At 40.1% G+C, this 25050-nt stretch overlaps 1 protein-coding gene across 3 annotated transcripts in view; it reads left to right on the top strand.

Moving 5' to 3' along the window:
* Nucleotides 1-25050, top strand: part of CDYL (chromodomain Y like) — a 110699-nt gene that overhangs the window by 46665 nt on the left and 38984 nt on the right. The window contains exon 2 of one of the 3 annotated variants that reach the window (XM_080379966.1): nucleotides 1255-1921. The exons of 1 other annotated variant lie outside the window; for it this stretch is intronic. In XM_080379966.1, coding sequence (XP_080236092.1) covers nucleotides 1255-1921 — 667 coding nt within the window. Of the gene's footprint in view, nucleotides 1-1254; nucleotides 1922-25050 lie in introns of those variants that run through there. One more of the 3 variants, XM_080379967.1, reaches the window with a different exon arrangement.

Consider the following 25050-nt stretch of genomic DNA (forward strand, 5'->3'; position numbering starts at 1 on the left):
ATATATGTGTACCATACATACCTGAATTTTCCTTCCATCCTTCCAAACCGTTGTGTGACATTCCATTTGTTTAACACACTAGTCGTCAGAGTTTCTCCTCGGTACATGTCACGTTAGCTTACTGCGTGGTCCTTGTTCATGAGGGGCTACCAGTTACATTAATAAGTGATAGTCTCATCTCTCCCTCCCCTTTTGTTGGTTTGTTGGGGGTTTTTTATTTGTTTGCTTGGTTTGGGGGTTTTTTTGTTGATTTTCTGTTTGCTTTGTAGTTGGGTTTTTTTAAATAACCGAAAGGAAGATAGACAAGGGGAAAAAAGCTGTATTGGTCCCATAAGTGAAATGAAGTGGGCTGGAGGATTTACCAGAAAGATCAGCCTGGGTAGGAAAAATGAAATAAAAAGGAGAAATCCTGAGACTAGCCTTACCCTTACATCTCTTTTCTATAAAAGAATTCCCTTTCTGCCGGACTAGCATGACTGGCATGAGTTTTGGTATGAGGCATGAGCCTCTGTTCCTGCAGCTGCTGCTGTCTGCCCTGTCTGCTTTACCCCACTGCCTGAATTCCTCTAGCCTGTGGGTCCCATGTGCAGTTGGAGCATGTGCATGCTTAATACTTGTGACATAAATACCATCTCTATTTGCAGATAAGTGAGGCATGGTAATTTGTTCAAGTATGTGTATCAAATACTCTGGCCAAAACAAGTTCTCTGTTTTCACAAGAAGAACAGCCTCTAAAGAAAATCTTCCATATTTGACCCAATTTCTGAGCTTTACCATATTGTCCCTGGTAGCTAAAGGATAGCTCACTGTAAGTAAGAGATTCTCGTGTATGCCTTATGCTAAGCAAGCAAATTATTCAAACAATATCAAATTGATAAGTTTTGTAAGGTAAACTCACTGTGTTTACATAGCATATTTAAACATGGTCTCTATATTCAGAGAGGGAAGTCCTATCCATGTTGAAGTTAGAATCAAAACTTTGCTGGGGCCAGTGCTGATTGTCAACTGTAATGTGTCATATTCTGATTTTTGTGCATGCAAAACGCTTACTGAAGAACAATTTTGGAACATCTTTTATGAGGTGGAAGTAAACAGATGAAGTTTAAAGAGAGGAATTTCCAGTCAGCAGTGAAAGACTGTAAGCTATAGAGCTACGATACAGAATTACAGAACTACAAACAAATGACTTGCATGCAAGTTGCTCACTTGAGATGTATATCTGCCCCTGTCTAATGTTTAATTTTCCTTTAACAGGTAGAAAGAATTGTTGACAAGAGGAAAAACAAGAAGGGAAAAACAGAGTATTTGGTGCGATGGAAAGGATACGACAGTGAAGACGACACTTGGGAGCCAGAACAGCACCTTGTTAATTGTGAGGAATATATACATGAATTTAACAGACGCCACAATGAAAAGCAGAAAGAAAGCACATTAACCAGGACAAACAGGACCTCTCCAAATAACGCCAGAAAACAAATTTCTAGATCTACCAATAGTTCTTTTTCAAAGACATCTACTAAATCTTTAGTTATGGGTAAAGATCATGAGTCAAAAAATAATCAACTCTTTTCTGCCACCCAGAAGTTCCGGAAAAACAATTCACCGTCTCTTTCTGGAAGGAAAAATATGGACCTCGCAAAATCAGGTATTAAAATCCTAGTGCCCAAAAGTCCAATTAAGAGCCGGACAACAGTTGATGGCTTCCAGAATGAAAGCCTGGATAAAATGGACCATATAGAGCAGGATCAAGAAGACTCTGTAGCACCAGAAGTAGCAGCAGAAAAACCAGTGGGAGCTTTATTAGGACCTGGTGCAGAGCGTGCTAGGATGGGGAGCCGACCAAGGATACATCCATTAGTGCCACAATTGCCAGTGCCAGTAACTGCCACAATTGCATCAGCATTAACAATAAATGGAAAAGGTATGTGTACGAGTCGGTCATTTTTGTGTGGATTTTTCATTTGACTGATCTTTTTTGCTGTTCAGATGCAAAAAAATTACCCGCTCTGTTTCAACCATGTTAAATCAAGTCTGGAGAGCTTCACAGCTTTTTTTTACATAACTATATGACTACAAAGGCATTTTGATTTTTGCCAGCTTTTGCTTTCCTTGCAGAGATTCATTGGTATCTGTGTTTTCAGAATCACCATAAAATACACCTGTGTTTGCCTTGACATTGTGTGGTACATCTATTCAGTGTACCATTTGCAGAGATTATATCATTGCTTTAAGTTTATTTAAATAGTCTCATTTTGTACGAATGTTAGAAAAATTAATTATGGAAATAGATGAACAGTGTGAACAGGGATTCTTCATAACACTTTACATACCAATTTTGTTACAAATATTGCCTGGAAAAAAACTTGTGAGAATTTTGTTGCTTAAAAAAATGAAGTTGGTAAGTTTTGTTTCAGCGAAAATTTGAACCAGTTGTGGAGATACATATGCCTTCTGCCTGGATTGAATCTGTCTTCATTATATTTTATCAATATTTTGTTGTTTATACCTCATTTGATATTGAGAGCTTATTTAGGTTTGATGCCTGGTTTGCTAATATCTTGGTAGATGACAGTTCATTCAACTTTACTGTAAAATTTGTGATACCAAAAAACCCAAACTGCTTTTGTGGGAGGAAGCTGTTTGTTCCCCCCACCCAGCTGAGACCCTTGTTGAAGACTTCGTGGTCCTCATTCTTGTGCTCCAAACCCTTGTTCTTCCCCGACAGATCCAGGTTGTTGTGTAGTCGCAGATGTTCTTGTAAGCATGCTTTCAAGGCTAAATTCTCAAGTGTAATACTGCATCCTCAAATAAAATGCAGCGGGTAAAATCTGCAGGTATGCTATTCATGATGTTTTGCTGGGAAAATTGCTTGGAAATCAAGGGCTGGGCCTGCCAAAATGACTGACACAAACTAAATAGGCAAAAAATGTGTTGAAGACTTTGGGAGAGTTTGTGTTGGGTGCTCCACTGTTGCTTGCGTTCAGATTTTCTGGAAAAACAGCTGCAGCAGGAGAGGTTGAAAAGCAGTGGGCAAGGCAGGGGTGTGCTCCTGGAGCTGTGGTGTCAGGTCATGGGCCAACCCGTTTTGCTGCAGATGAGCTAGGTAACCATGGTAATGCACACACGGATGCCAGGAATATCTCTTCCTTTGCATGGGCTGAAGAAGGAATGTAAATCTTAGAGGATGTAAACAAAGCTGGAGGGGAAAATGCAAGAAATGCCAGTATGTGAGTTTTCTGAGTAGGTGAGGTAGAGGAGTGTGTTTGCACATGTGATGGTTTTGTGATAATTAATATGCATTTTGGAGTGTGGTGTTGGTTCCTAGTGGAGTGATTGATAAGCGCTGCTGCCTTCAGTGTCCTGGTTTTTTGCCTCACAGCATTCAGAAACAAAAAAGGAAAACAAAGGACCTTCTTGGGTAGATCAGTCACCAGAAATGATTAAATCATTCCCACCAACCTTTCGCTCTGGTAATATGGTGGTACAGCGAGGGCCCAGTTACAGGGCATTACGTGGAAGTGGGAAGACCTGCACAGGAATGGTAGTGACACATAAAACATGAGCTGAGGTGCATTTATCCATTTCACTGAGATGTTACAATTTCCTCAGCTGCCACCACTTTCTTCAGCTCTTCTTAGGCATTTATCTGGGCAACTAACAATGAAAGCTGTCGGCTGACCCTAGGGATGATGGCAATGTGGGATTTTCCTCATACTTTTCTTTTCACAAGATCTTAAGGTGTAGAACAAAAAGAGGAGAGCCAAGAAGATAGTCACAATATGTGGTTGCCCAAAACCACACAATATGTTTCCACCTTCTGTCTGCTGCTGGAGAGATGTTAGTACAAGAACATAAACTGAGGCATTCCCTCTCCGTTCAGATACACCAGTGCCAATCCCCAAGCTGAGCTGTGCAGTCTGCTGGGAAACGGATGCTAAATACCCAAATTATTATGGCTTTGCAGGTGGTTATGCTCATCTGCTACACTTTTGGTGGTAACATCCAAATTACACAGTAATTCTCTGATTGTAAAAGTTGGAAGCAAAGTTGCAAAAGAAAAATACTTTTCTTTGCATTTACGTCTGACATCAGTCGGTTTTCCTAGCTTTTTAGAATTTTTTGGACAGATAGGTTTCTCCAGAAGCCCAGGCTCCAACTCGGCCATTCTGCACGGCCAGAGTGGACCTTTATTTAGACAGAAGCGCAGAGAGGCAGCCCTGTCACCCAGAGCTAGCCTGGCCTTGGAGCTTCCCGAGCTCACACGGTCTCTGTCTCTTCATTAAAGCTGTGCTCTTCTCCTTGCTGTTTTTAGCTTCACGCTGCTATTCATTAAAAATGTAGTAAATTGATGCTTCCCTCCCTCCCCTGCAAGGGGCTGTCACGGTTCAGGATCCCATTTTGCTTCTTACTCAGGATATTCCTTCTGTCTTAAATGGACACCTCATCACATTCTCAACACCACATGAGGAACCAGGGAGATATTCATTGCACAGAAACGTCATCAATTTCGTACCCTCATCTTCATACGCACCAGATCTGACATATTAATAATACAGATGATAGATCTGGCATTTTGGAGCATTCTTTCCAAACTTCCCACCTCCTCCGCATACACCTTCTGTTAATTGTAAGAGTTCCTACTTCCACATGGAGGATGCTGTCAGGAAGACAGAAGTGTGTTTTGAAAAATAACTTTTTACTTCATCTAGTTCAGGGATTTTTTTTTTGTCAAAAAATTTTTGTTGGAAAAACCCAGTTAGTCAAAACAGAAAATCCTAATTGGATAGCATAATTCTGAAAAATTCTAATTCAGTTCAGTGTAATTCTATTGCACTTCAAAAAATTTTAGACAACTTTTTCAATTAAAGCTGATTTGATTTTGATTTTTTAAAGTGATATTGGAAAAATAATTTAAAATTTTAACATGAAAAGAGTGTTCTTATTGTTGAGATTATTGCTGTGACTGCTTTTGAATTGTGTGACTCCTGTTGGTTTTAGTCCTAGTTCAGGATGGCGAAACTCTTCAGCATTTAGTCTGTTCTTTGTTTTCCCCAGACTTGATTTTATTTTTTTTTTTAATTTCATTTGTAATAAAAGTACACACCATGCAAAAAAAACTCGTATGCATAGGAAAATCCCATGATTGCAATTACTTGGAAATATTAGCATTATTGTAGCACCTAGTCCTGCTTTTCATGAGACAAACTGCCATGATGCCATTCTTGTTCCAAAGTTCCTACAGTCTCAGAAAAGGCAACCTGCAAATATTTATTCAAATATGCAGGGGTACCAGGGGAATAAAATAACAGTGCTCTGGGAGTTGGTGGTTTCAGCACACTAAAATCTAGCTGCTATCCAAAGTATATTTTTTTAACAGAGGAAACCATTGTATTGAATGTTCATATTTAAAGGCTTGGCCTTGAAAACAGACACAATGGAGTAATATACTGCATACGAGTCTAAGAAGGATGATATATGGAAAAAGTGGGAATGGGTCACTGAATGAATGTTGCTGTAGTTCTGTTTTTCTGAAATATGTGGTCATCATCAGCTGTTACTAAAAGTTAATAGAAGCGATCCTGAAATGGATGAATTAACAGGAAAACACCACTGAAGAACTGAAATGTTATGGAAAAGATGTTAATGGCGCCTACAGGCAATGGATATTACTCAAAACTAGGCAAGACAAAAAGTGGTCTCATGTCTAACAATGGGGTTCTGATACCTTTAAAGTTTTTGAAAGCTTCCTTCATCAAAATTGAATGAGAAAATAGCTTTGAAATTTTAATGCAAATGTTTTAGGCACAGTACGCTCATAATATCCAGGGAAGTTCTGTAATAGGGTACAAAAGAAGTGAAACTGTAAAGGAAATTTAATCTGCCAGTCACACAAGGCTAGAGAGTTGTCTTGCAATTTTCAAAAGGACTAAAAGACTGAATTGATTGTTCATCTGCAAAACTTGACCATAAACCAGGTGAATACCATTGCTTGGCAAATTTTAGTATTGTTTTTTTCTGGGTCACCTTATCATTGCTACTGTTTTTATTCAGCTAACAATGTCCAACATGTGGATGTAATTGAGAACAAATGCCACAAGAAAGGAGATTTGGGGCAGAAAGGCATGCAAAGCTCTAAGTATAAAATGAGCAAGAAAAGCACATCTAGCTGCATATGTTGTTATAATTAGAATAAGGCAGGGTGGTGGCTGGCATACAGGAAGAGAAGAAATACAAGAAATACAGTGAATTACATCACTTGTGAGACAGACAAGCACCACCAGTGTGCACAGTGGCATTAGCATCTCCTCCTTGCACGTATTAGTTCAGCTGAATAACTTGCAGGAGCAGTGGGCTGTCTGACAATACAGAGATTATTGCGGTATATCACCCTACAAAGAACAAGGGTGTCTGCTGATTTTTCAGTTGGATAATGGTGCTGGTTTTATCTCAAAACAATGGTATTAGCACCAAAAGAAAAGCCAGGCGTCAGGAAAAAAAAAATGACTGAAATTGAGTTTTGTTTGTTACCTGTTCTGTGCCTTACCCAAAGCAGCTTATGAGATTAAAAACCACAGATTCGGAAAACCGAAAGCTGCTCTAACACCCAAGGAAAATAGTGTCTGTTGTTTAAGTGCGTCTGATAGCTTTAGTCTCAATAGGAATCAAGCAAGTGTAGAAGTGCTTATGGAGGCAACTGGAAGTGGGGAGAACATACATTCTCAATACAATACCAAGCTGAGCTGGAAGGTGTTCAGCCACTGCCTGTTCCTTAGGGTGAAGGGAGCTCACCCAGTTCCCTCCCAAGTTCTCCCAGTTACTTTCTTCCCTCTCCCCCTATGTGCCTGGGTGTTGGGCTTTCCATGAAGAGCAGACTACTGTCACCAGCACAACTCATTAGGCCACCCTAAATAGAATCCCATGGGAAGAGCATAGCAGTTGACAAAGGTGCCGTTGGGTGTGAACCACATTAATTGTCCAGGGACCACAAGCTATGCACATAAGCCTCTCAAAAAGCAAAATGAAGAGGAGAGTTGCAGAAATTCATTGCTCTGTGAATTAGAGTGGACAGTACAACTAAAGGAAAGTTGGGGTGCTGTGTTAAAGTTTTTCAGATTTCCTTTCAGCATCCTGGAAAGATAGAAGCAGCTTTGAGCCCTCCTTTTGTTTGTTTTTGTTTTGGTTAGGTAGTAAAATGTAATTGCAAAAGAGCCCTAAGACAGGAACTTCCTTTTTCAGTGTTTGTATACTGCACTTGAAGGGTGGCTTGATCTCTGCTGAGTGATCTGGAAAGCAACCAAGTGTTTTATGAGTACAAACAAAAGCCTATGAAATGAGTTAAAATCCTTGTAAACCCTGCCTAACTTCTGAAATCACTGGTTAAACTTCTTTGTCAAATGCAGCAGTGTGTAATTTTCTATCTTTGATTGTGTATGCATTTAGCAAATCACTTAAGAGTAAAAAGTAAACCAGTTTTCATTTAATCAACCTTAAAGACACCTTTGTGGGGTTTTTTTTCAGAAGTTGCATTTCATTTAGATCTTATTGCTTAAGAGTTCACATTATATACTTCCCTTATGCACTGTACTGCAACATTTTAACCTACTGTCAAATTTTCCATCTGTATTACTAAGTCATTTTCAAGATCTTCAGCTTCCTTACTCTTAACTAAAATAATATTCTGAAATTGTTGCCAGTGTCTTGTTTATCTGTATTTTTCTGGCTCAATATAAATGCAAAGGTGTTAAGTGATATGGTAGACCGAATAGTCGGTATTATGTGGAAAACTGATCTGTTATTCCATACTGGTCTGGGTTTTGTCACCCCTCTGCCTTGTTGCTAGTGCAGTTTCTGGTCCAGATTGTTGTTACTTTACGTGGTGCTGCAGGATTGAGAACTTGTGAAAAATCTCTCTTCTGCAGGGGCATATTGGTTTATGTCAAGAGATTACCATCATCATAATTGAGGATTTAAGTGCAGTGTTTGCTTGAGTTTTAAGGCTGTTTTCTTGAGAACATAAGTGCTCATAACATAAGAACATAAGTGAGTGCTTTCTTCCTTTTTCTGCCTTCTGCCATCCTCCACTACTTAGGACAGAGATGCTTCGGTGGGATGCTGCATTGGTGTAGCTTTTGATAGAGCTAAGCTGGTGTAAAATGTAGCTACTTTGAGAAGAGTGGTCCCATTCCTTTCCCGTGCCTCCCCAACCCCCGGTTATAATATGGCCTAGTCAACTGCTCTTTTAAGTACAGGCTTATTTTTATCAGCCTTCTGGAAGTGACAATGAGGGAAAGGATGTGTCCCTGGGGAGGGAGACAGAGGCATGCTTTTTCCTTGTTTTAATTCTGTCCCTGAATAACTGATGGAGAAACTCTGGATAAAATGTATGTTAAAAAAAAAAAAAAGGGCCAGGGGGGTAGGGGTGGGGAGTTCTTAAGAAATACTCAGTTTGGACATGAAATCCTCAATCTAAGTTGATAAAAACCCCTGTCATTTTCACTGAAATCTGTATTACACCTCCTGGCCCAGTGGTAAACATAGAGCTCTTAGCTGTGCCGTTCTGACACTGCACTGGCTTACATGGACTAAGGATCTGCAGTCTAAATCTCTCTTGACTACTCAGATGGGGTCAGTAACGATCAGCTTTCACATCCTCCTACAGTACTTGTACCAACACGAGACAAAAGTAATTTCTGAGGACGTTTGTCATACCTGCTATGTAAAAACTTAGGAAAGGTGAAGCACAAGGAAGCAAAGGCTCTGTTGACAAGGTTGACTTTCAACCTACTTTGCATGCAAATCTGCACAGAGAAAATGTGTTGAAGGTCAGACTGAATGATAGAACAAAAATCTCGAGCTAGGTTTTTTTTCTTCTACCGCTCTTAAAATGTAGAACTTCAGAACAGTTTCTGATAATACAGCAGAAGTGTGAAGTGCAATCAGAAATACTCATGTTGTGCCTTTTGCAGTTGTGCCTGGCAGAGTAACCAGCAACACTTCTTGTCTCTTGCTGTTTCAGTTTTTTAAAAAGTTACATCTGTCTCTGTTAAGGCTGTGAAGTGGATAGAATGCATGTTTGCTAAGGAGATTGTCGTTATGAATCTGTGTTGTCTTGCAAAGAAGATCAGTCTTAATAGACTGATACAAAAATCCATAAATAACGGACCAAAACAATCGTAATATGGTTCAGGGAAGATTTGCCTAGATCACAGTATCTACTTAAAATAAAAAGTCCACAAATAGACTGTTACAGGTGGGATAAAATATCATAGAATTAGTAAACAAACTATTTCAGTTATTTTCCATGAATGCTTGTGAAAGAGAGAAAAATGTTAGATTCAAGGAGGTGCAAAACTGAGATTAAAAAAAAAAAAAAAATTTAAAGCTGGCTGCTTGGATAGCAAAAAAAAAAAAAAGCTTTGCGTTTTACAGGTGATTGCAAAAATATCATTTTTATGAGAACTAATGAACAGCTGGATCCTATGTTGCCCTGGGATAGCTGTACTTACTACCCAGCCAGACAAGTTGCAGCATTCAAACTGGCATAATTATGATCCAAACCTGCTACTTTGAGTTATTGATAATAACATAGCAAAGTACTATTATTTAAAAGAAAATTAATACAGAGGCCATACTTTTGTGATACTGTACGCATATTTTCAAATCAAACAAAGATATCTAAATTATCTGCTGTACATGCCATTTATATTGCATATATAAGTATTTAAGAACACACATTAAAATGCATTAGGCCACAAATAATCAAACAGTTAATTCTACTCTAGTAACTGTTTTCTTAATTTTGCAATCTTAGAATACATAGAACAGTTTTTCTTTAGCAAGTATTTTTAATTTAAAATGCTTTAGAATTTATTATATTTTAGATGCCTTTAAAGAAACGAAAGAAAATCATAAATGTTAGTGCTTTGAACTAGCATAATCTATTTGAACACAACTGAAAACTGGGAAGGTCTTCAGATTTAGTGTGGAAGAAACAGAGGAAAGAGAGCGTCTTACTATTAAGAGTTGTTTGAACATCTCTGTGAAAGATTCATAAAGAAGTACAGATTGTCATTTATTTTCTTTGAAAATATTCCTTGAAAGAGGCAACTGAAGAAAGTAGTTGTGCTTCGAAAGGCTACTGAGAAACTGGCTGGGAAGGTGGAAAACAGGGAAGGCTTTTAATGGTTCGTTGTAGTTGTGTCAGAAGGTTAACGGTGGGGTGTCATAAGATTCTGTAATAGCATCTGTGCTTATTTATATTTATTAGTGATCTTTTTAAATTGCAGTGAGCAGAAAAGATTCAAAATTTGCGAAGAAACACTTACTTATTCCTGAAGACGTAAGAAATTAGAAGCTTTAGAGGAGCATATCTAAAGTGGGAGGCTAAGTAAAGTGATGAACAGCAGGAAGATAACTTGACTGATTGTTTTCCTTGCTGGCTCCTAAACAGAGTTTTGAACCTGGGATGCAGATGGGAGTTACCTACACACTAAGGGCAAGTCCAAGAAGACTTGGCCTATTATTGGATTAGGAAGCTCTCAAGGTTTCACTGTTGTATCACACACTTTCGTCATTACTCTTCAGTCAGGTTTGGTGTATTGGCTGGCATTGTGTCTTCCATGCCTTCGCACTGCCGTCCCTCAGATTTCAGCCTGAATTGCTGTATCGTTCTTAAGTTGGGCTAGAATGAGAGGGAGTAGAGAAACCAGCTGGCAGCCTTCTCAGGCTACTAACATGTGAGATGTGTGGAAGTGGACTTCCAGTGTATACACAGTTGGAGAATCTAGGCGAAACCATTGGTGAAAACTGGTACAGCAGGAATGAAATATATAATAAATAATAATAGTAGTAGTAGTAACAGCAATAATAAATAATGTATCCGAAGGGAATACTGAAAAAAAATTTAGAGAAGAGACCAATTATAGACACAATGAAATAATGACTGATTGAGCTGGAAATTTCTATTCTGGAATTGAATGATTAAGACAAGGGGACATCTAAAGAAATCAAAGGGTGTCACATTCAAACCAGAAAGATAATAGCTTTTGATGTGGCTTCCATTTAGTCCTGAGAACTGTTTGCTAATACAGATTTGAGTCCAAGACATAAAGAGATAATGACCATTTTGAAAAATGGTAGGCATTCGTAATGGGAATTAACTGTTTAAAGGAATGGTATAATTTTACAAAAAATGTAAGTTCACTTGCTTTAGAAGTAAGGAAACGTTTTGTAACATACCTGAAATTTGTAATTCAGGGGGGTTTATAGCTCTTTCTGCATTGTTAGACACTACTATTTATGGATTAATTCACTCAACTATTATTTATGAAATTACTTTTATACTGTGCAGTCGTTCAGAGATTCTAACCATTGCCCTGTTAGAATATTAAGACAAGCATTGGAAAAGCAGTAATAAGGTGGAGATCTGGTCTGGTTCCTGCTGAGGTCCTTACTGTGAAGTACCTTTCTCTATTCTAGTTCCATATATGACGTCCTTTAAAAAATGCTTAGGGAACTGTATAAAACAATCATTTGGGGGGAAAAAAACACCACACAATTTAGATGCTTTAAGTAAAGAAATACTGATTTTCACTCATTCTTTTAGTCAGCACAAAAAAGCCCTCCAGTGTAAACAGATCTGTTACGTTGTATTTTCCCCTCATCCCTTTGCTTGCTGGACAGATTCAAATTCCGTGGGCACTTTTGAGAGATACAGGAATGAGTTGGAACCAACTGTAAATATACAGCTAACTTATTTTACCAGGCATAAAACTTCATTGACATAGGTAATTTTAAAATAATTTTCCACATATGGAAAGAATATCCTGCTAGGGCTTCTCTTAAAGTTGGTGATGGTGTGAAGATGTGTTTGTGGCAGTGCAGGGCAAAACCCTTTCACCGAGGAATTCAAAGATAGGGTTTTTTCTTATGTTAGTACAAGCAGGAAAATGTGCTAATAATGGGCATATCGAACAATTTACTGTGTATTTTGTGCTTTTCTGTTTTCATTTCTGAATACAAAGACAGATTATTCTGCGTTCTTTAGAGAATCATCTATTTTTACTTAAGTATTATGTAGGCAATTAGCTTGAAAACCTGTTTTAAATATTTAAATATTTAAAAGTTTGTACAAAACACAGGTTACATTTTTGATTGCTATTATTGAAAGCTAGTGAGACATTTTGTTTTCTTGTTGCTTTGCTTTGCACATTGATGGTGCTTTTTGTTCCATTAGCTTTATTGCATCATGTATAGTCAGTTAAGTTGGGGGGTGTTTTTAGAAATTGCCCTTCTGAGCACAATGGAGCAGCAAAACCAATTTTTAAGTATGGTAGAAGGAGAAAAAAATTTAAACATACTGCTTATCTCATGTTGTTGTAGGAAGCAGAGAGTTTTCCATTTTAAAAAAGGTAAAAATCAATCAATAAATAAATCTTACCATTAATAATAAACTGTGTATTTCGTAATAACTATACTGTCAGAGAATACATTTTCTTAAACGATCATGTGGTATTAAGATAGTGATGACAGTAAATGGAGTGGCTGCCCAAACTGTGGGTTAGGATCCAGGACCTATTCTGGAATAAGTACTCTGAAATGAGGGGTTTCCAAGCTTGATTTAGTTCTACTTGATGTTTCTGCTCTTGAGAATCAGAGGAAATGTTTATTTCAAAGGTTTTCTTTCTCTTTCTGGAATGCTAGATTCAACAGACCCTTTAGATGTTGTAAAGGAAAAGGAGAAAGTAACAAGTATATTATATTTAATAAGCTTTGAAAGCAAGGGGTAAAATTATTCAAGCATGAGTGCCTTCAAGACACATCAGAAATCAATGGTATGCTTTTTTTTCTTTCCCCCCAATTGACAGTTTAGATACCTTTTGTATTTATTGACCTCATGGGGAAGTGCTCATGCTCTGCATTTTTGGAAATCAGATTTCTTTTGATTGGCATTTCCAAACACAGGTGTAGCTAGCTAACATTAAAGGTCAATCTAGAAGTCTTCTGGTAAAGTAATACAAGCCAGAACAATCGGTATCCCTCGCTGATCTTTATTTTTTGGCTTGCTGGGAAACTTTGAGAAGAAAATGGACTTGTTACAGTGGTATGCTAAGATATTAAGTTTTACTCCGGCACAGTGGTCATCTTCAAGAAATCGTTTCTCCTCTTGTTCTCTTGTTTAAGGATTCCCTGTTTATGTTTTGTTGGCATTTCAAACTGGAAATTTGAAATGTCATCTTATTATTGAAAAAGATATATTGGTAGATTAGTGATTCATGCATGAAATGTTAAGGAGCACTCCATGCTCTATTAGATGCTATGCATATCAATAATATATAATTTTTTAAACAAAATAATGGAAGACATAATTGCAATTGTGTGAGCTTTCTTTTTGAAGACAGTGAATTCTTATAATAGAGTTGCATTTATTCTCAGGGTTTTTTTAATTATTTTGTTTTCTGTTTTCAAATTCTTGGTATGAAGTCTGATACCAAATTAATTTCTTCTATCATACTTGTTTTAGATTGTGGCAGGTGAAATTTAGGCCCCAGTGAAAGTAATACAGCTCTCTAGATTCTTTTCAGTTAAAGTGTAATATGAAGAACTTATTACTGTACTATTGTGTATTATAAATTACAGACCTAGTTGGATAGTGTAATACGAATAGGCCATATACTTAAATGTGTTCAGGTTTAAAAGGGTGGGAGTAATCCTAAACAAAATTTACTTCAGGATAAACAGGTGTAAAGGTCAGTGGGTGGGTCTGTAGTTGACCTGGCATTAACATCTTTATGCTTTTTCTGTAATTTTGTCTAATATTTTAATATTTAGCCAGTGTAAGAATCAGCTATGCTATGTCAGTCTAAGAACTTAGTTAAACTCGATGGTCACATTTTCAAATGTTTCAGCCTTTTATGTGTTAGTTTTTTAAATATAAGATACTTAAATATTAGCCTATTTTCTTGCTATAAGTACTTCATATACTCTTTGGATAGGCTTACATTCTTTGAAGAATCCAAAAAGAGAAATCCATTATACCGGGGCAATTTTTGACGGGTTTTAATTACAGTTTGACTATGTATTTCTATCTCTCTCTCTGTCTTCCCCCTCCCCCCCCAGTTGTATGGGCTCATTGGCTTCTCTGTCCCCTGGCTGAGCCCTGCTGTCATCCTAGCACCCTCGCCTAAGGGACGTTACCCGCTGTCCCCCTGCCCGGCGAGGAGGGATGTGAGCAGGAGTGAGTTTGGCAGCACTGCATCAGGGTTAGGGAAGGCCCTTGGGGAGGCTGTTGGAGCCTTCAGATGATAACTGAGATACTCCAGCATCCCTGGCAATCCTCAGCAGTTAAGGAGGTTTTCTGTTGGTTGCAGAGGGATGTTTATGAGATGTGTACTTTTCTAGTTCTGTACTTTTACAGACCTTGTTTATAGGTCAGTAAGTTCCTTGGTATGTGTCCAGTTTTCACAGATACTCTTGTAATTCTGCTCCAGTTGTTTTGTGGCTTCACTTAGAAGGAGTAAAAACCTTTTGTAGGGGTGAGGTTGGGTAGGTAAATTGGTTTAGTGTGCTTTTTTCTTTACATTTAGATTTTGCAGAAATTGCTGTGAAATCATAGAACTGCTCTGCCCAATGTTTGTTTGCGCCTCAGATTGGTCTTGTTTACATCAGTTAGATACTGTGAAATGGACATTTTGATCCGACAAATTACTTACAGTACTACTTCGTAGTATCTCGTTAGTGGTAGCCTTGGCTACAGTGATCACAGTATTGTGGCGTCTGGGATCCTGCTGAGCATGCTGAAGGTTGGTACTAAGGCAAAGGTTTTAGATTTTAGAAGAGTAAACTTCAGCTTGCTCAGAGCTCAGTTGGGAGGGATTCCATGGGAAGCTTCCATGGGGGATAAAGGAGCTAGCGAGTGCTGGCAGTTTTTCTAGTAATCTCTCCTGGAAGCACAAAACCAGTTCATGCCCTTTAAAGGGAAGGGAAGTAGATGGACCAAGAGACCCTCTTGGCTTAGCTGCGAGCTTCTGAGTCTGCTCAAAACCAGAAGAGAAGTGTACCAGAGCTGGAAAAGCAGACAAATACCGGTTGGGAACTACAAGGGCATTTGCCAGGGCTTGCAGAGATGCAGTTAGAAAAGCAAAAGCTCAGGTCAAATTGAAGGTGGACAGAGATGTCAAAAGCTACAAGACAGGGTTCTTCAGGTATGTAAACCACAAGCAGAAAGAGAAGGAAGATACTGGCCCACTGTTGAACGCGAGAGGTGAACTAGTGGGCAGCGACGCTGAGAAGGCAGAGGTTCTCAATGCTTCCTTCCCCTCTGCCTTCCCCGGCACTGCTGGGCCCCAGGCCCTGGGAACAAACATCCAGGTGGATGCAAACACAGACCCACCATCAGCGAAGGGAGAGTTGGTGTGGGAACTGTTAGAGGAGCTCAGCCTTGACACTGTCCACCCACGGGTGTTCAGAGAGCTGGCTGACGTCCTTGCGAGGCCACTCTCCGTAATGTCTGAGAATTCGTGGAGATGGTGGGACTTTCCAGAAGACTGGAAGAAAGCTAATGTCACCCCCCATCTACAAGGAGGGCTTAAAGGAGGATCCAGGATGTTGTAGGCCCCTCAGTCTTACTTCTGTCCTTGGGAAAGTTACGGAATGAATCCTCCTGGGGGCTATCACAAGTCAAGTGAAGCACGTGGTTGGGAATAGCCAGCATGGATTCACCAAGGGCAAATGGTGCTTGATAAACCTGATCGCCTTCTACAACAAAGTAACCTGCTCGGCTGATGCAGGGGCGTGAGCAGTGGACTATGTCTACCTGGGTTTCTCCAAGGGTTTTGATACAGTTTCCCACAGCCTCCTCCTAGAGACACCGATGTGTGAGGGTCTAGACAAGTGGTCGGTGCAGTGGGAGGGAAGTGTCTGGCTGCCCGCACCCAGGGGCTGGTGATAATAGCTCAAACTTGGAACCCTGTCACCAGTGGGGTCCCGCAGAGGTGGGTGCTGAAGCCAACGCTGCTTAGTATCTTCGGAAGTGATCTGGATGATGGGATCAAGTGTACCCTGATGAAGTCTGCTGATGATACCAAACTGAGTGGGGGAGTGGACACTTTGGAAAGGAGAGCCACCCTGCAGGAAGACCTGGATAGGCTGGAAGAGTGGGCTAACAGGAAAATTATGAAGTTCAACAAGGACAAGTGCAAGGTCTGGCGCCTGGGAGAACATAATCCAGCAGTGCAGCACAGGCTGGGGAGCAGCTCTGTGGAAAGGGACCGGGGGGTCCTGGTGGACACAAGCTCGATAGGAGTGAACAGCGTGCTGCCGCGGCAAGGAAAGCCAGCAGGATGCTGGGCTGCATCATCAAGGGCATCGCCAGCAGAGATAAAATTGTCATTAGCCCACTCTGCTCAGTGCTTGTCAGGCCGCACCTGGAATGCCGGGTTCAGTGTTGGTCCCTGCTGTGCAAAAAAGATGTGGACAGGCTGGAGAGGGTCCGGAGAAGGGCCACAGAGATGATCAGAGGAGCAGGAAGCCATGTGGGGAAGGGCTGAGAGAGCTGGGTTTGCTCAGCCTTGACAAAAGGCAGCTTGGGGGAGACCTTATCACCGTGTTCCAGTATTCAAAGGGTGGCTGCAAAGAGGATGGAGACTTCACGAAGAAAAGAGGAGGGGTAATGGCTACAGGTTGCTCCTGGGGAGATTCAGACTGGGCACAAGAGGAAGACTTTTCACAATGAGAACAATCAGCCACTGGAATAGTCTCCCCAGGGAGGAGGTGGATTCCACAACATGGGGCACTTTTAAGATTTGGCTGGACAGGGTGCTGGGCCATCTTGTCTAGACCGTGCCTTCACCAGGAAAGGTTGGACCAGATGGTCCTTGAGGTCCCTTCCAACCTGGCGTTCTGTGATTCTATGACACTGTCTCAGTGATTTCTAAAGTTTCTAATGCTTAGGCATTTAGTTGATTCATTTAAAATTAATTTGTGTACTTAAATGTGGTGTAACAAGCTGAAGAATTATGAAGAAAAATATGCAATTGAAATTTTGTTCGCGTTGTATCTACATTCATGGAAAAACATATCTAGAGTTGAGGTAAAGCCCATCAATGAGAATGGGAGTGTACTCTAGTCTCTAGTACACTAGTCTTCTCTTAACGGGGGGAGTAAGGCCCTCCTCCACTGCTGAATTTTCATAACCCTGGTGAATTGTAAGCTCCCTAGTTTGCACAGGGATCCTAACTGACTTTTATCCTCATCAGGGATCAACTAAAAGACTAAAGCCAAAAAGTGACTAACTTGATAACATTATTTCTCATTTTTAGTAAGTGAGGGGAAATGTGGGGGGTTTTGTGTTGTTTTTTGGTTTGGGTTTTTTTTCAGTTACAGTATTGGACAGGACAGCATCATTCCAGTTACCTGTAAGTATTTTCTCAGTCATTACGTTTTCCGGTGTGCCTCCAAGTTACATCAATTGCTGTAACCATTCATTTATGCCAACCATTCCCGCCCCCCCCCCCCCCCCTCACAAATAGTAACAGGTTTGCCTCTGAAAAGGTACAAAATCTCTGGCCCAGTACACCAGTTGGTTTTACTACTTACTTCAAGGCAGGAGGCCCAGACCCCAAACCTTTCTTTTTTTTTTTAATCTTAGTATCTCATGAGATGCACATTCAGAGTTTGTGGGTTTTTGTAGGAAAAAGATAAGAGGTGAAGAGAGATCTGAATAACTCTTTCTTACCAGTTAGTTTGCTAGGTTTTCACTAGTGTTGTGTCTAGTTTGCTATATAGAATATCTGTAGGGTTAGCTATGGGAGAGCCAGACTAAGGAGGGAGGTGGAAGCTTGGCAGCTCCTTCATACAGAGCTATTAGAGCTTAGGGTTCTCAGTTATCATCTCAGCTATACATCCCCAAAAAGGGAAAAAGAACATCAAATCAGACTGGCTGTGTTTGAAGAGTGTCTGGGAAGCCACCTCAATATGAAAAACTAAAGAAGAAAAACTGCACAAATATGAACAATTAGAGTTTCAACTTTCCTTGACAACCTCCAATGGTATTTATGTATCTGCTAAGTCTTTTCAGCATTCTGGATGTAGCAGAGAGGGGAGAAGTAGTGATGCAGGCTAATCTTCTCAAGGATACTTGAGCTAGGCAAAATGATCTAAATAATAATGGCCCAGACTCTTCTAAAAATAAGAATTACACATTTAAACAATGCCTAACTTTTTTTCTTTTGCTCTTACCCATATTCAGGCACAACACAGTAAAGTGAGAGTAAGTCATTGGTACAAAATGGAGTATTCACACTAAAACTGTTGTAGATTTACCTACTCAATTTACCTTTATAAGAAGAGAAAGGGGATATCAAAATTTCTTGCTAATACAACTATGATTTTGTAAATTTTATCATTCTTGATCATGAGAACTTTGGGTACATGTGTCCTTGACATGCAGTAAATTTGACAAAAGATATAATTTCTTTTTTTTTCCCCTAACATCTCTAACTGCACATAGTAGTGGATTCCAACAGGCAGGTCGCAGGTGGAGTTAATCCCAGAGGATCCATCTTTGGGGTCTGCTGCCCTTTCCCAAAGGAGATGGGAGAAGCGTTTGAGCAGCAAGTGCAGTCAGAGTCCTGAAGTCCTTCCCTACACCTTCCTCGCAGGGATCCAGGCTTGCAGCTCCTGCTTGTGGGGGGGAAGCTGCTAGCAGCAGCTACAGCTGCCCCATGCCTCCTGCAGCAACTGGGTGCCCTGCCTGGCAGCCGCAGCTCTGCCAGGCCCGTCCCCTCCCGAGGGATGGGTTAGCAGTCTCAGGATGGTGTGTGCAGGAGCAGCTGTTGATGGTGGAAGAAATGGAAAGCAGAGGTATTTGTATGGGAGAGGGAGAGGAGGGGGAAGGACCTCCTTCCACAGAGAGTGGAAGGTGATGATCTTGGGTAGGGGTGCAGGGGAGGCATTGAAAAGAAGCCGGACACACTGGCAGGAGAGGAAAGGGACCTTAAAAGTTGGATGTGAATGCAGTGACTGCTGGATTTGGACCATCCTGGTATAGTGCATAACAGAAATTCCTTGAGTTATTATTAGTATTCTTTCAGCGTGCTGTTATTTAAAAACAAAACCAGTAAATTGTTAAATTATTGGAAAATATTAGGACTATGCATGTATTTAATGCAGAAAATTTTAAAATCACTTTAGTTTGTAGGAGTCCCTTATATTTTAATTATGTGTTGTATGAGGCTGTAATGAGAGGATGAGTCACTTTTGGTGTACTGCATTGTACTATTGTGTGGTAAATGAACCTCTGTATATCAAAACACGTCGATATGTATGACTTCCTTATCAAAAGGAAACCATGCAGGTGGCACACAGTGGTCTCAGACTTGAGGTGTGGAGTAGGAAGGGTCAAGAGAGAGGGTAGTATTTGGCTTCCTTCTAAGTTATGTTTTGTCTGTGTGTAGTGGTAACATTTTCTTTTACATGATATCCTTCCACAAGTCTTTGTAGTGGTTGCTTAGGCTTGCAATGAGTGGAGACTAAAGGTCATGATTCAGGAGGAATTACATAAAAAGATATTATGGAAGTTATCAGCAATGTTACACAGAACCCTACAATACAATGATTGCATAGCAGTATTACAAATGTATTTTATGACAGGGTTTCTTGCCTTATATTTTACTTTGTATAAATACAAAAAGTTGGGTTAGGCACTTCTGACTAACCTTGGGTCATGGGGTTTGTCTGTCAAATGTGCTCATCAGCATGGAGGCTGCAATTTGTCTTTTTTTTCCCCCCACAGCTGGAATGCTTTTCTTATGTAATATTTAAGTCAAAAGACACTGGGGTCATCTAGACTGCGCTCCAGTGTATTACAAGTCATTACATTTCATCACTTACTGCTATATCCTGAGTTAGCTTGAGTTAGCTTAGAGTATTACCAGACTCTAGAGACTAAATTTTTGCTTGTCGTTTAATGCTGAATAGCAGGGAGTTGATTAGAAAAAATATGCTCAGATGAAAATACTTGTTTTGTGTGTCATGTTCTGCATAACATCTTGAGAGGATGCCATCTGCTTCTGAATAAATAAACTGGATTCCTATTAAAAGAGCTTGCTTGCAGAAAAGCAGCTTATGTTTCAGCCATGTACACATAGCCTAGCCCTGGTAATGTGCCCTCCAAACACTTCCTTCTGGCAACCTCTGCTCTTCCCACCAAGACCCATGCAGATTGTTATGCCTCCCTGAATGCCCGAGTGTGCTGACAATGACAAACTGTGTGGGCTGGTTATTAAAACTTCTGTCGCAGTTATCCTGTTAAAGGGCTTGCTTTCACTATTAACAATTTCTCCCTTTAGTGACCTTCTCAACTGAGGAAAAGCATAGAGGTGGGCTCAAGACGATTCCTTGCTAAACCTCTGCAGCATAAACTCTGGACTTTCTCTTTCATGTGAAAGCTGGGTTGGCATACGGGGGGTTTATGAATACAAGGGAATTATAGAAAGTATTTTTTGTTGTTGTTTCTCTTTTTAACAAAAAAGGGTTTGGGGTTGATTTGGTTTGTTCTGGTCTTTGTGGGGTTTTTGTTTTTGTTGCAATTGCCTATAGAGTAGCATATGACCAGGCAGATTTTTTAATTTTACATGTCTCAAACTGAGCTGTAGTCTGGAAAGATAGCTGTAGGAGATCCAAGACAGAGTGATCCAGTGCAGATAGATTTTAAGATAGGGTCTCACACACTGCTTTTTACTTGCATTGTCTAGGCTATGAGGTTCTGCAAAAGTAAGGAAAATATTTTAAACTTAAAATTTTTAGAAGTTGGTTTCAGGAATATGCCTCAGGTTCCCTGTACTGAACCATCACAAAGGTGGGAAAAGTCCTGGCGAAAAGAATGGATTTTTCTCTCTAAAATTGTTCTGGTTCTTTTTCTTGTGCCTTGCATAAGCGTCTTCTCCAGTTTCATTCTGTTTATTGAATGCAGCTTCTTCAAAATCTTCAATCTATACTACTTCCTTGAGGGGAGGGAGAAATACAGCCACAGATTTCTATTTGGCAACCTAGCCCAAGCCAGCTATACTTCTCCAATTAAGTACTGTGGTTAAACATTAAATAGAATGCTTCCTATACCTGCTTGCACAATGTCTTTTTCCCTTCTATCTGTCCCTCCTATCACTCCATGGTTTTGGCAGCTTGTTCCTGTCCATATCCTCTAATTTATGCCAGCCCACTTAAAGGGGCTGAACAGGGGCTGAAACCAGCAGCCCTTGGGCAGGGGAGGATCTTGAAACCGGCACTGCTGCTTACTGAAGCATGCCCTAGATGTATTTTCAAAATACTTCTTTTTATATTTTTTTTCCTGCTAAAGCCATCTGCTAAAGTGATGGGGAAAGTATTTCAGAGCTGGTTTCTCCACTGAGCAAAAGCCCTCATTACAACAAGTAGAGATACAGAGGTAACTCTGAGGTCCCCTAATTAACGATCTCTTAGATGCTTACAGCCCTTATGCAATATACCAGCCTGCTACCCCCCTCACAGAGACAAGCAATGTCACTAAACAGCTTCTTCAAATACAGCCACTATTTAATCTATGAACATAAAAACCTCTGAACTGATTTTTACGACAATGGACAGATTGCTTTGTATCTCAACTAAGCTAATACAGAGCCTTGTTAATAACTATTGCCCTTAGTCATCTCCACTCTCCACATTTCCAGCCGCGTCCCTGAGGATGGCAAGAATGGAAGTAACTGACTTGAAACTTTGCTTCAGCCAAAAGTTTGTAATTCAGACCCAGCAAAATATGGCCAGGGCCATTAGTCAGTATGACTTTTTGGAACTGCCTGATGAAGGAAGATGCCTTTTGACTTCATTAGACTAATGTCCGATGGTCACAGGAAGACAGAAGCTAAACAAACTTTATAAGGCAGTATTTAACAGACAAATATGTCCCTGTTCTTTACTGAGCTCTGTAATAGGAATCATTACCAAGATCTAGCAGGTAGTCCAATGAACAGAATATATTGTGTTGTATTTGGTTATTCAAAAAAATTACGTGATTCAGTCTTGTGCTTAACGTCCTATTTTTTTGGTTTGCTTCTCATCAGACATTTGGATATCCTTATGAAGGTTGCTCAGGGCTTCTTTAAAATAACTGCAAGGGTGGAGATTCCATACCTCTTAGGGATGCTTGTTCCAGTGCCCAACTACCTCTTGATGAACTTTATTTTTAACCTGATGTCAGAATATCAGAATTTCCCTAGTTATAACTTGTTTCCATTGCCCTTCATCCTTTACTGTGCATCTCCAAGAATAATCTGGTTATACTTCGTTCGGCAATGCCACAATTAGGTAGCTAAATACGACACAAGTAAGATCATCAGCTCTCATTAGGTGCTTGTTTCTAATGTGTCATGCTGTCCTATGTAGACTGCGTGAACCAAAATTTGAATAGTCTTTGCTTGTTCACTTTCACCGTTGGGAGTCTGATTCTGGGGGGCAAAGAGGGACTTTCTTAGTTCTGAGAATCTCCCACTGACCTCATCAAATAGTCAAATTAAGCTTGTAAACTGTATTCAGACCTTGTAATTGTTCAGTATTAGTCATGTTTGAATTATTTCATTATGTGGACGTGTAACCTCACAGTCTCTGTTACAACTCTGGAGGTTTTGAGAAATCAATAGCCCTGGTCAAGTAGATGCTGTTACCAGATGGGAATGCTGTGATGTGTGTTCTGGAGCTGGTTTAAATCTCTTAGAGAGTTAATGCCCCCGTTGGCTCTGTCTTTAGCAGTACAGGTTTCTACCAACAGCTTCAAACTAGCAAGATGGTATGTGTTTATAGTAAGACTGTTAATCAAACACTTTTTCTCCATTTAGAAATACCTAACTTCTTAAGTTTAAGAGCCATGTAGAACAATGTGTCACTGAAGCAGTAAATATTAGCTTTTCTTCAAAATATGGTAGCATTGAAATCAGGACTATGCATGTGGAAAGCAGATTTTTTTTTTTAAACCTCAGGGCGTTGTTAGGGCTGCAGCTTGGACTGAAGGAGATGCTGATCAGCTTAGTCCATCCTTGTACTGAGGCAGAATTGTGCAAGTGCTTTTCTTCCCTGACAGGGGTTGTATAAGCTGTTCTTAAGGAACATCCATAATGGAGATTAAACCACCTCTAACTCACCTTTCATACTGCTTTGACTAGAAAAGTCCTCTTCCTTTTCTTTCCCCAATATATTCTAACCAATACAGGTTTGACCAATGCCAGTCAGTTCCAAAGAACAATTCATATTTGACTTGCACATGCTGTAGAGCAGCTGTCAGGTCTCCATAGTTGTTCTTCAGGACTGAAAGACCCTGTGCCTTTCATCTTTCCTCGTATGTCTTGTTTTTAAATCTCTTGCCATTTTTGATCAACCGTGGATAGCCCAAAGTATGATTGTTTCAGCAGATAATTCACAAGTACTTCGTAGAATGTATCATCTCATTGCACATGAGATGTTTCCTTACCAATGTGCCTCAGAATTGGGTTTTGCCCTTTTTTACATCACATCGTTAACTGCTGTACACTTTGTGATTGATTGTAACCCAATAAACTTTTCTCTCTTCTGCTTCATAGTCTGTTTTTCCACATTTTCAGTGCGTGTTTTCTTTTTCTTCCGTACACGTAAAAATTCACTTTTCAAGCCATCTTCCAAATTCAGCAATATAATTTAGAAATGTGATCCTCCCCTTCTGAAAGCTTGCAGTCCTTTCAGTTTGATTCATTTTGTAAGTATAGTTTCTCTTCTGTTACCCAAGTCTTGAATAAAAAATACTGCCTAGAATTGGGCCTAAGGCAGACCTTTCTACTTGAAAAGCATTTTTAGTCTGACAGTGTATGAATAATAATGTTTCTGCATATATTTTTTCAACCATTCATTTAGCTAGCTTCTCTCACCTCCCAGTGGTTATCACCCTTAGACAATAATTTCTTATCTTGTTATGCCACCAGTGCCAAAAGCAGCTACTCAATCTACCTGGCTCCCCCATCAATAGATCATTTACTTGATTTCAAGCAGCCTGTGCGAGGGGTGGCCGTGGTGGTGGTTGGTTTTGGGTGGGTTTGTGGTGGGGTTTTTTGATTGTTGGTTTGCTGTTGGTTTTTTGCGGGGGGAGCAGGGGGGTGTTTTCAAAATCAGGTGGCCAACAGCAGGAGCCAAAATTTTACTGAAAAAATAACAGTGGTGGTCCGAGTATATTTACAGATGGAAGTGTAATACTTAAGTTGGGTTTTTTGCATCAGATCCCCCATCTATTCCTACAGCCACTGCCCCAGTAACCCTCCTGCTCTGTCATGGCATACCTTTTTCTGCTTGTCTCGTTCAGGAGCTATGATTACCTTCTGAGATTTCCTAGCCTTGTTCTGCTGTTTCTCAAACTTAGGGGTGATGTTAGCATCTGTGACACTTCCTAGATTCTGCAGAATTCCTAATTTTATCCTTGTGAAGCTAAAAAGGAAGGTGCTAAAGACAAGTCACACGGTTCACAGCACAGCTTAATACTCTATTTGAATATACACCAGTATATATCACACTACGGGAAGAAAATTTATTTCCTTCTTTTTGTTTCCCTTCCCCCCCTGCCTCCCTCACCCCCACTCAGTGAGATTGCTAGATTGTGGTTGTGGTTTTTGACCAGCACCAGAAAGGCCCAGCATTTCACTGCCTACGTGCAGGACTGGGCTGAGCTCAGTCCTACCTTCCCCTTCATAGTGGGAAGGAGTAGTGCCTGTGGGCTGTTAAGCTGTGGCCCCCTCTCCCGAAGAAGATCTTTGCATGTCCTCTGGGTGGACTGTGTGTGATAACAACCTCTGAACTGCCACAGGAAAGGTTTGTCCATCTTGCTATCAAGTGTGACCTTGGGCTGCTTTAATTTATGAGTTTGGGCATTTTGATCAGGTTTTGTAAATCAAAGTGTGTGCTGTTCCTGAATCAGTTACAAATGCAGAATGTTTTGCCTATCAGATTTTTAAGATCACTCTAGATATTAGCAGCCCAAGATCTGTAGATAATGTCTTTACACAG

This window comes from Falco punctatus (genome assembly GCF_963210335.1).
Source record: "Falco punctatus genome assembly, chromosome: 3".
In the NCBI taxonomy this organism is placed as follows: domain Eukaryota; kingdom Metazoa; phylum Chordata; class Aves; order Falconiformes; family Falconidae; genus Falco; species Falco punctatus.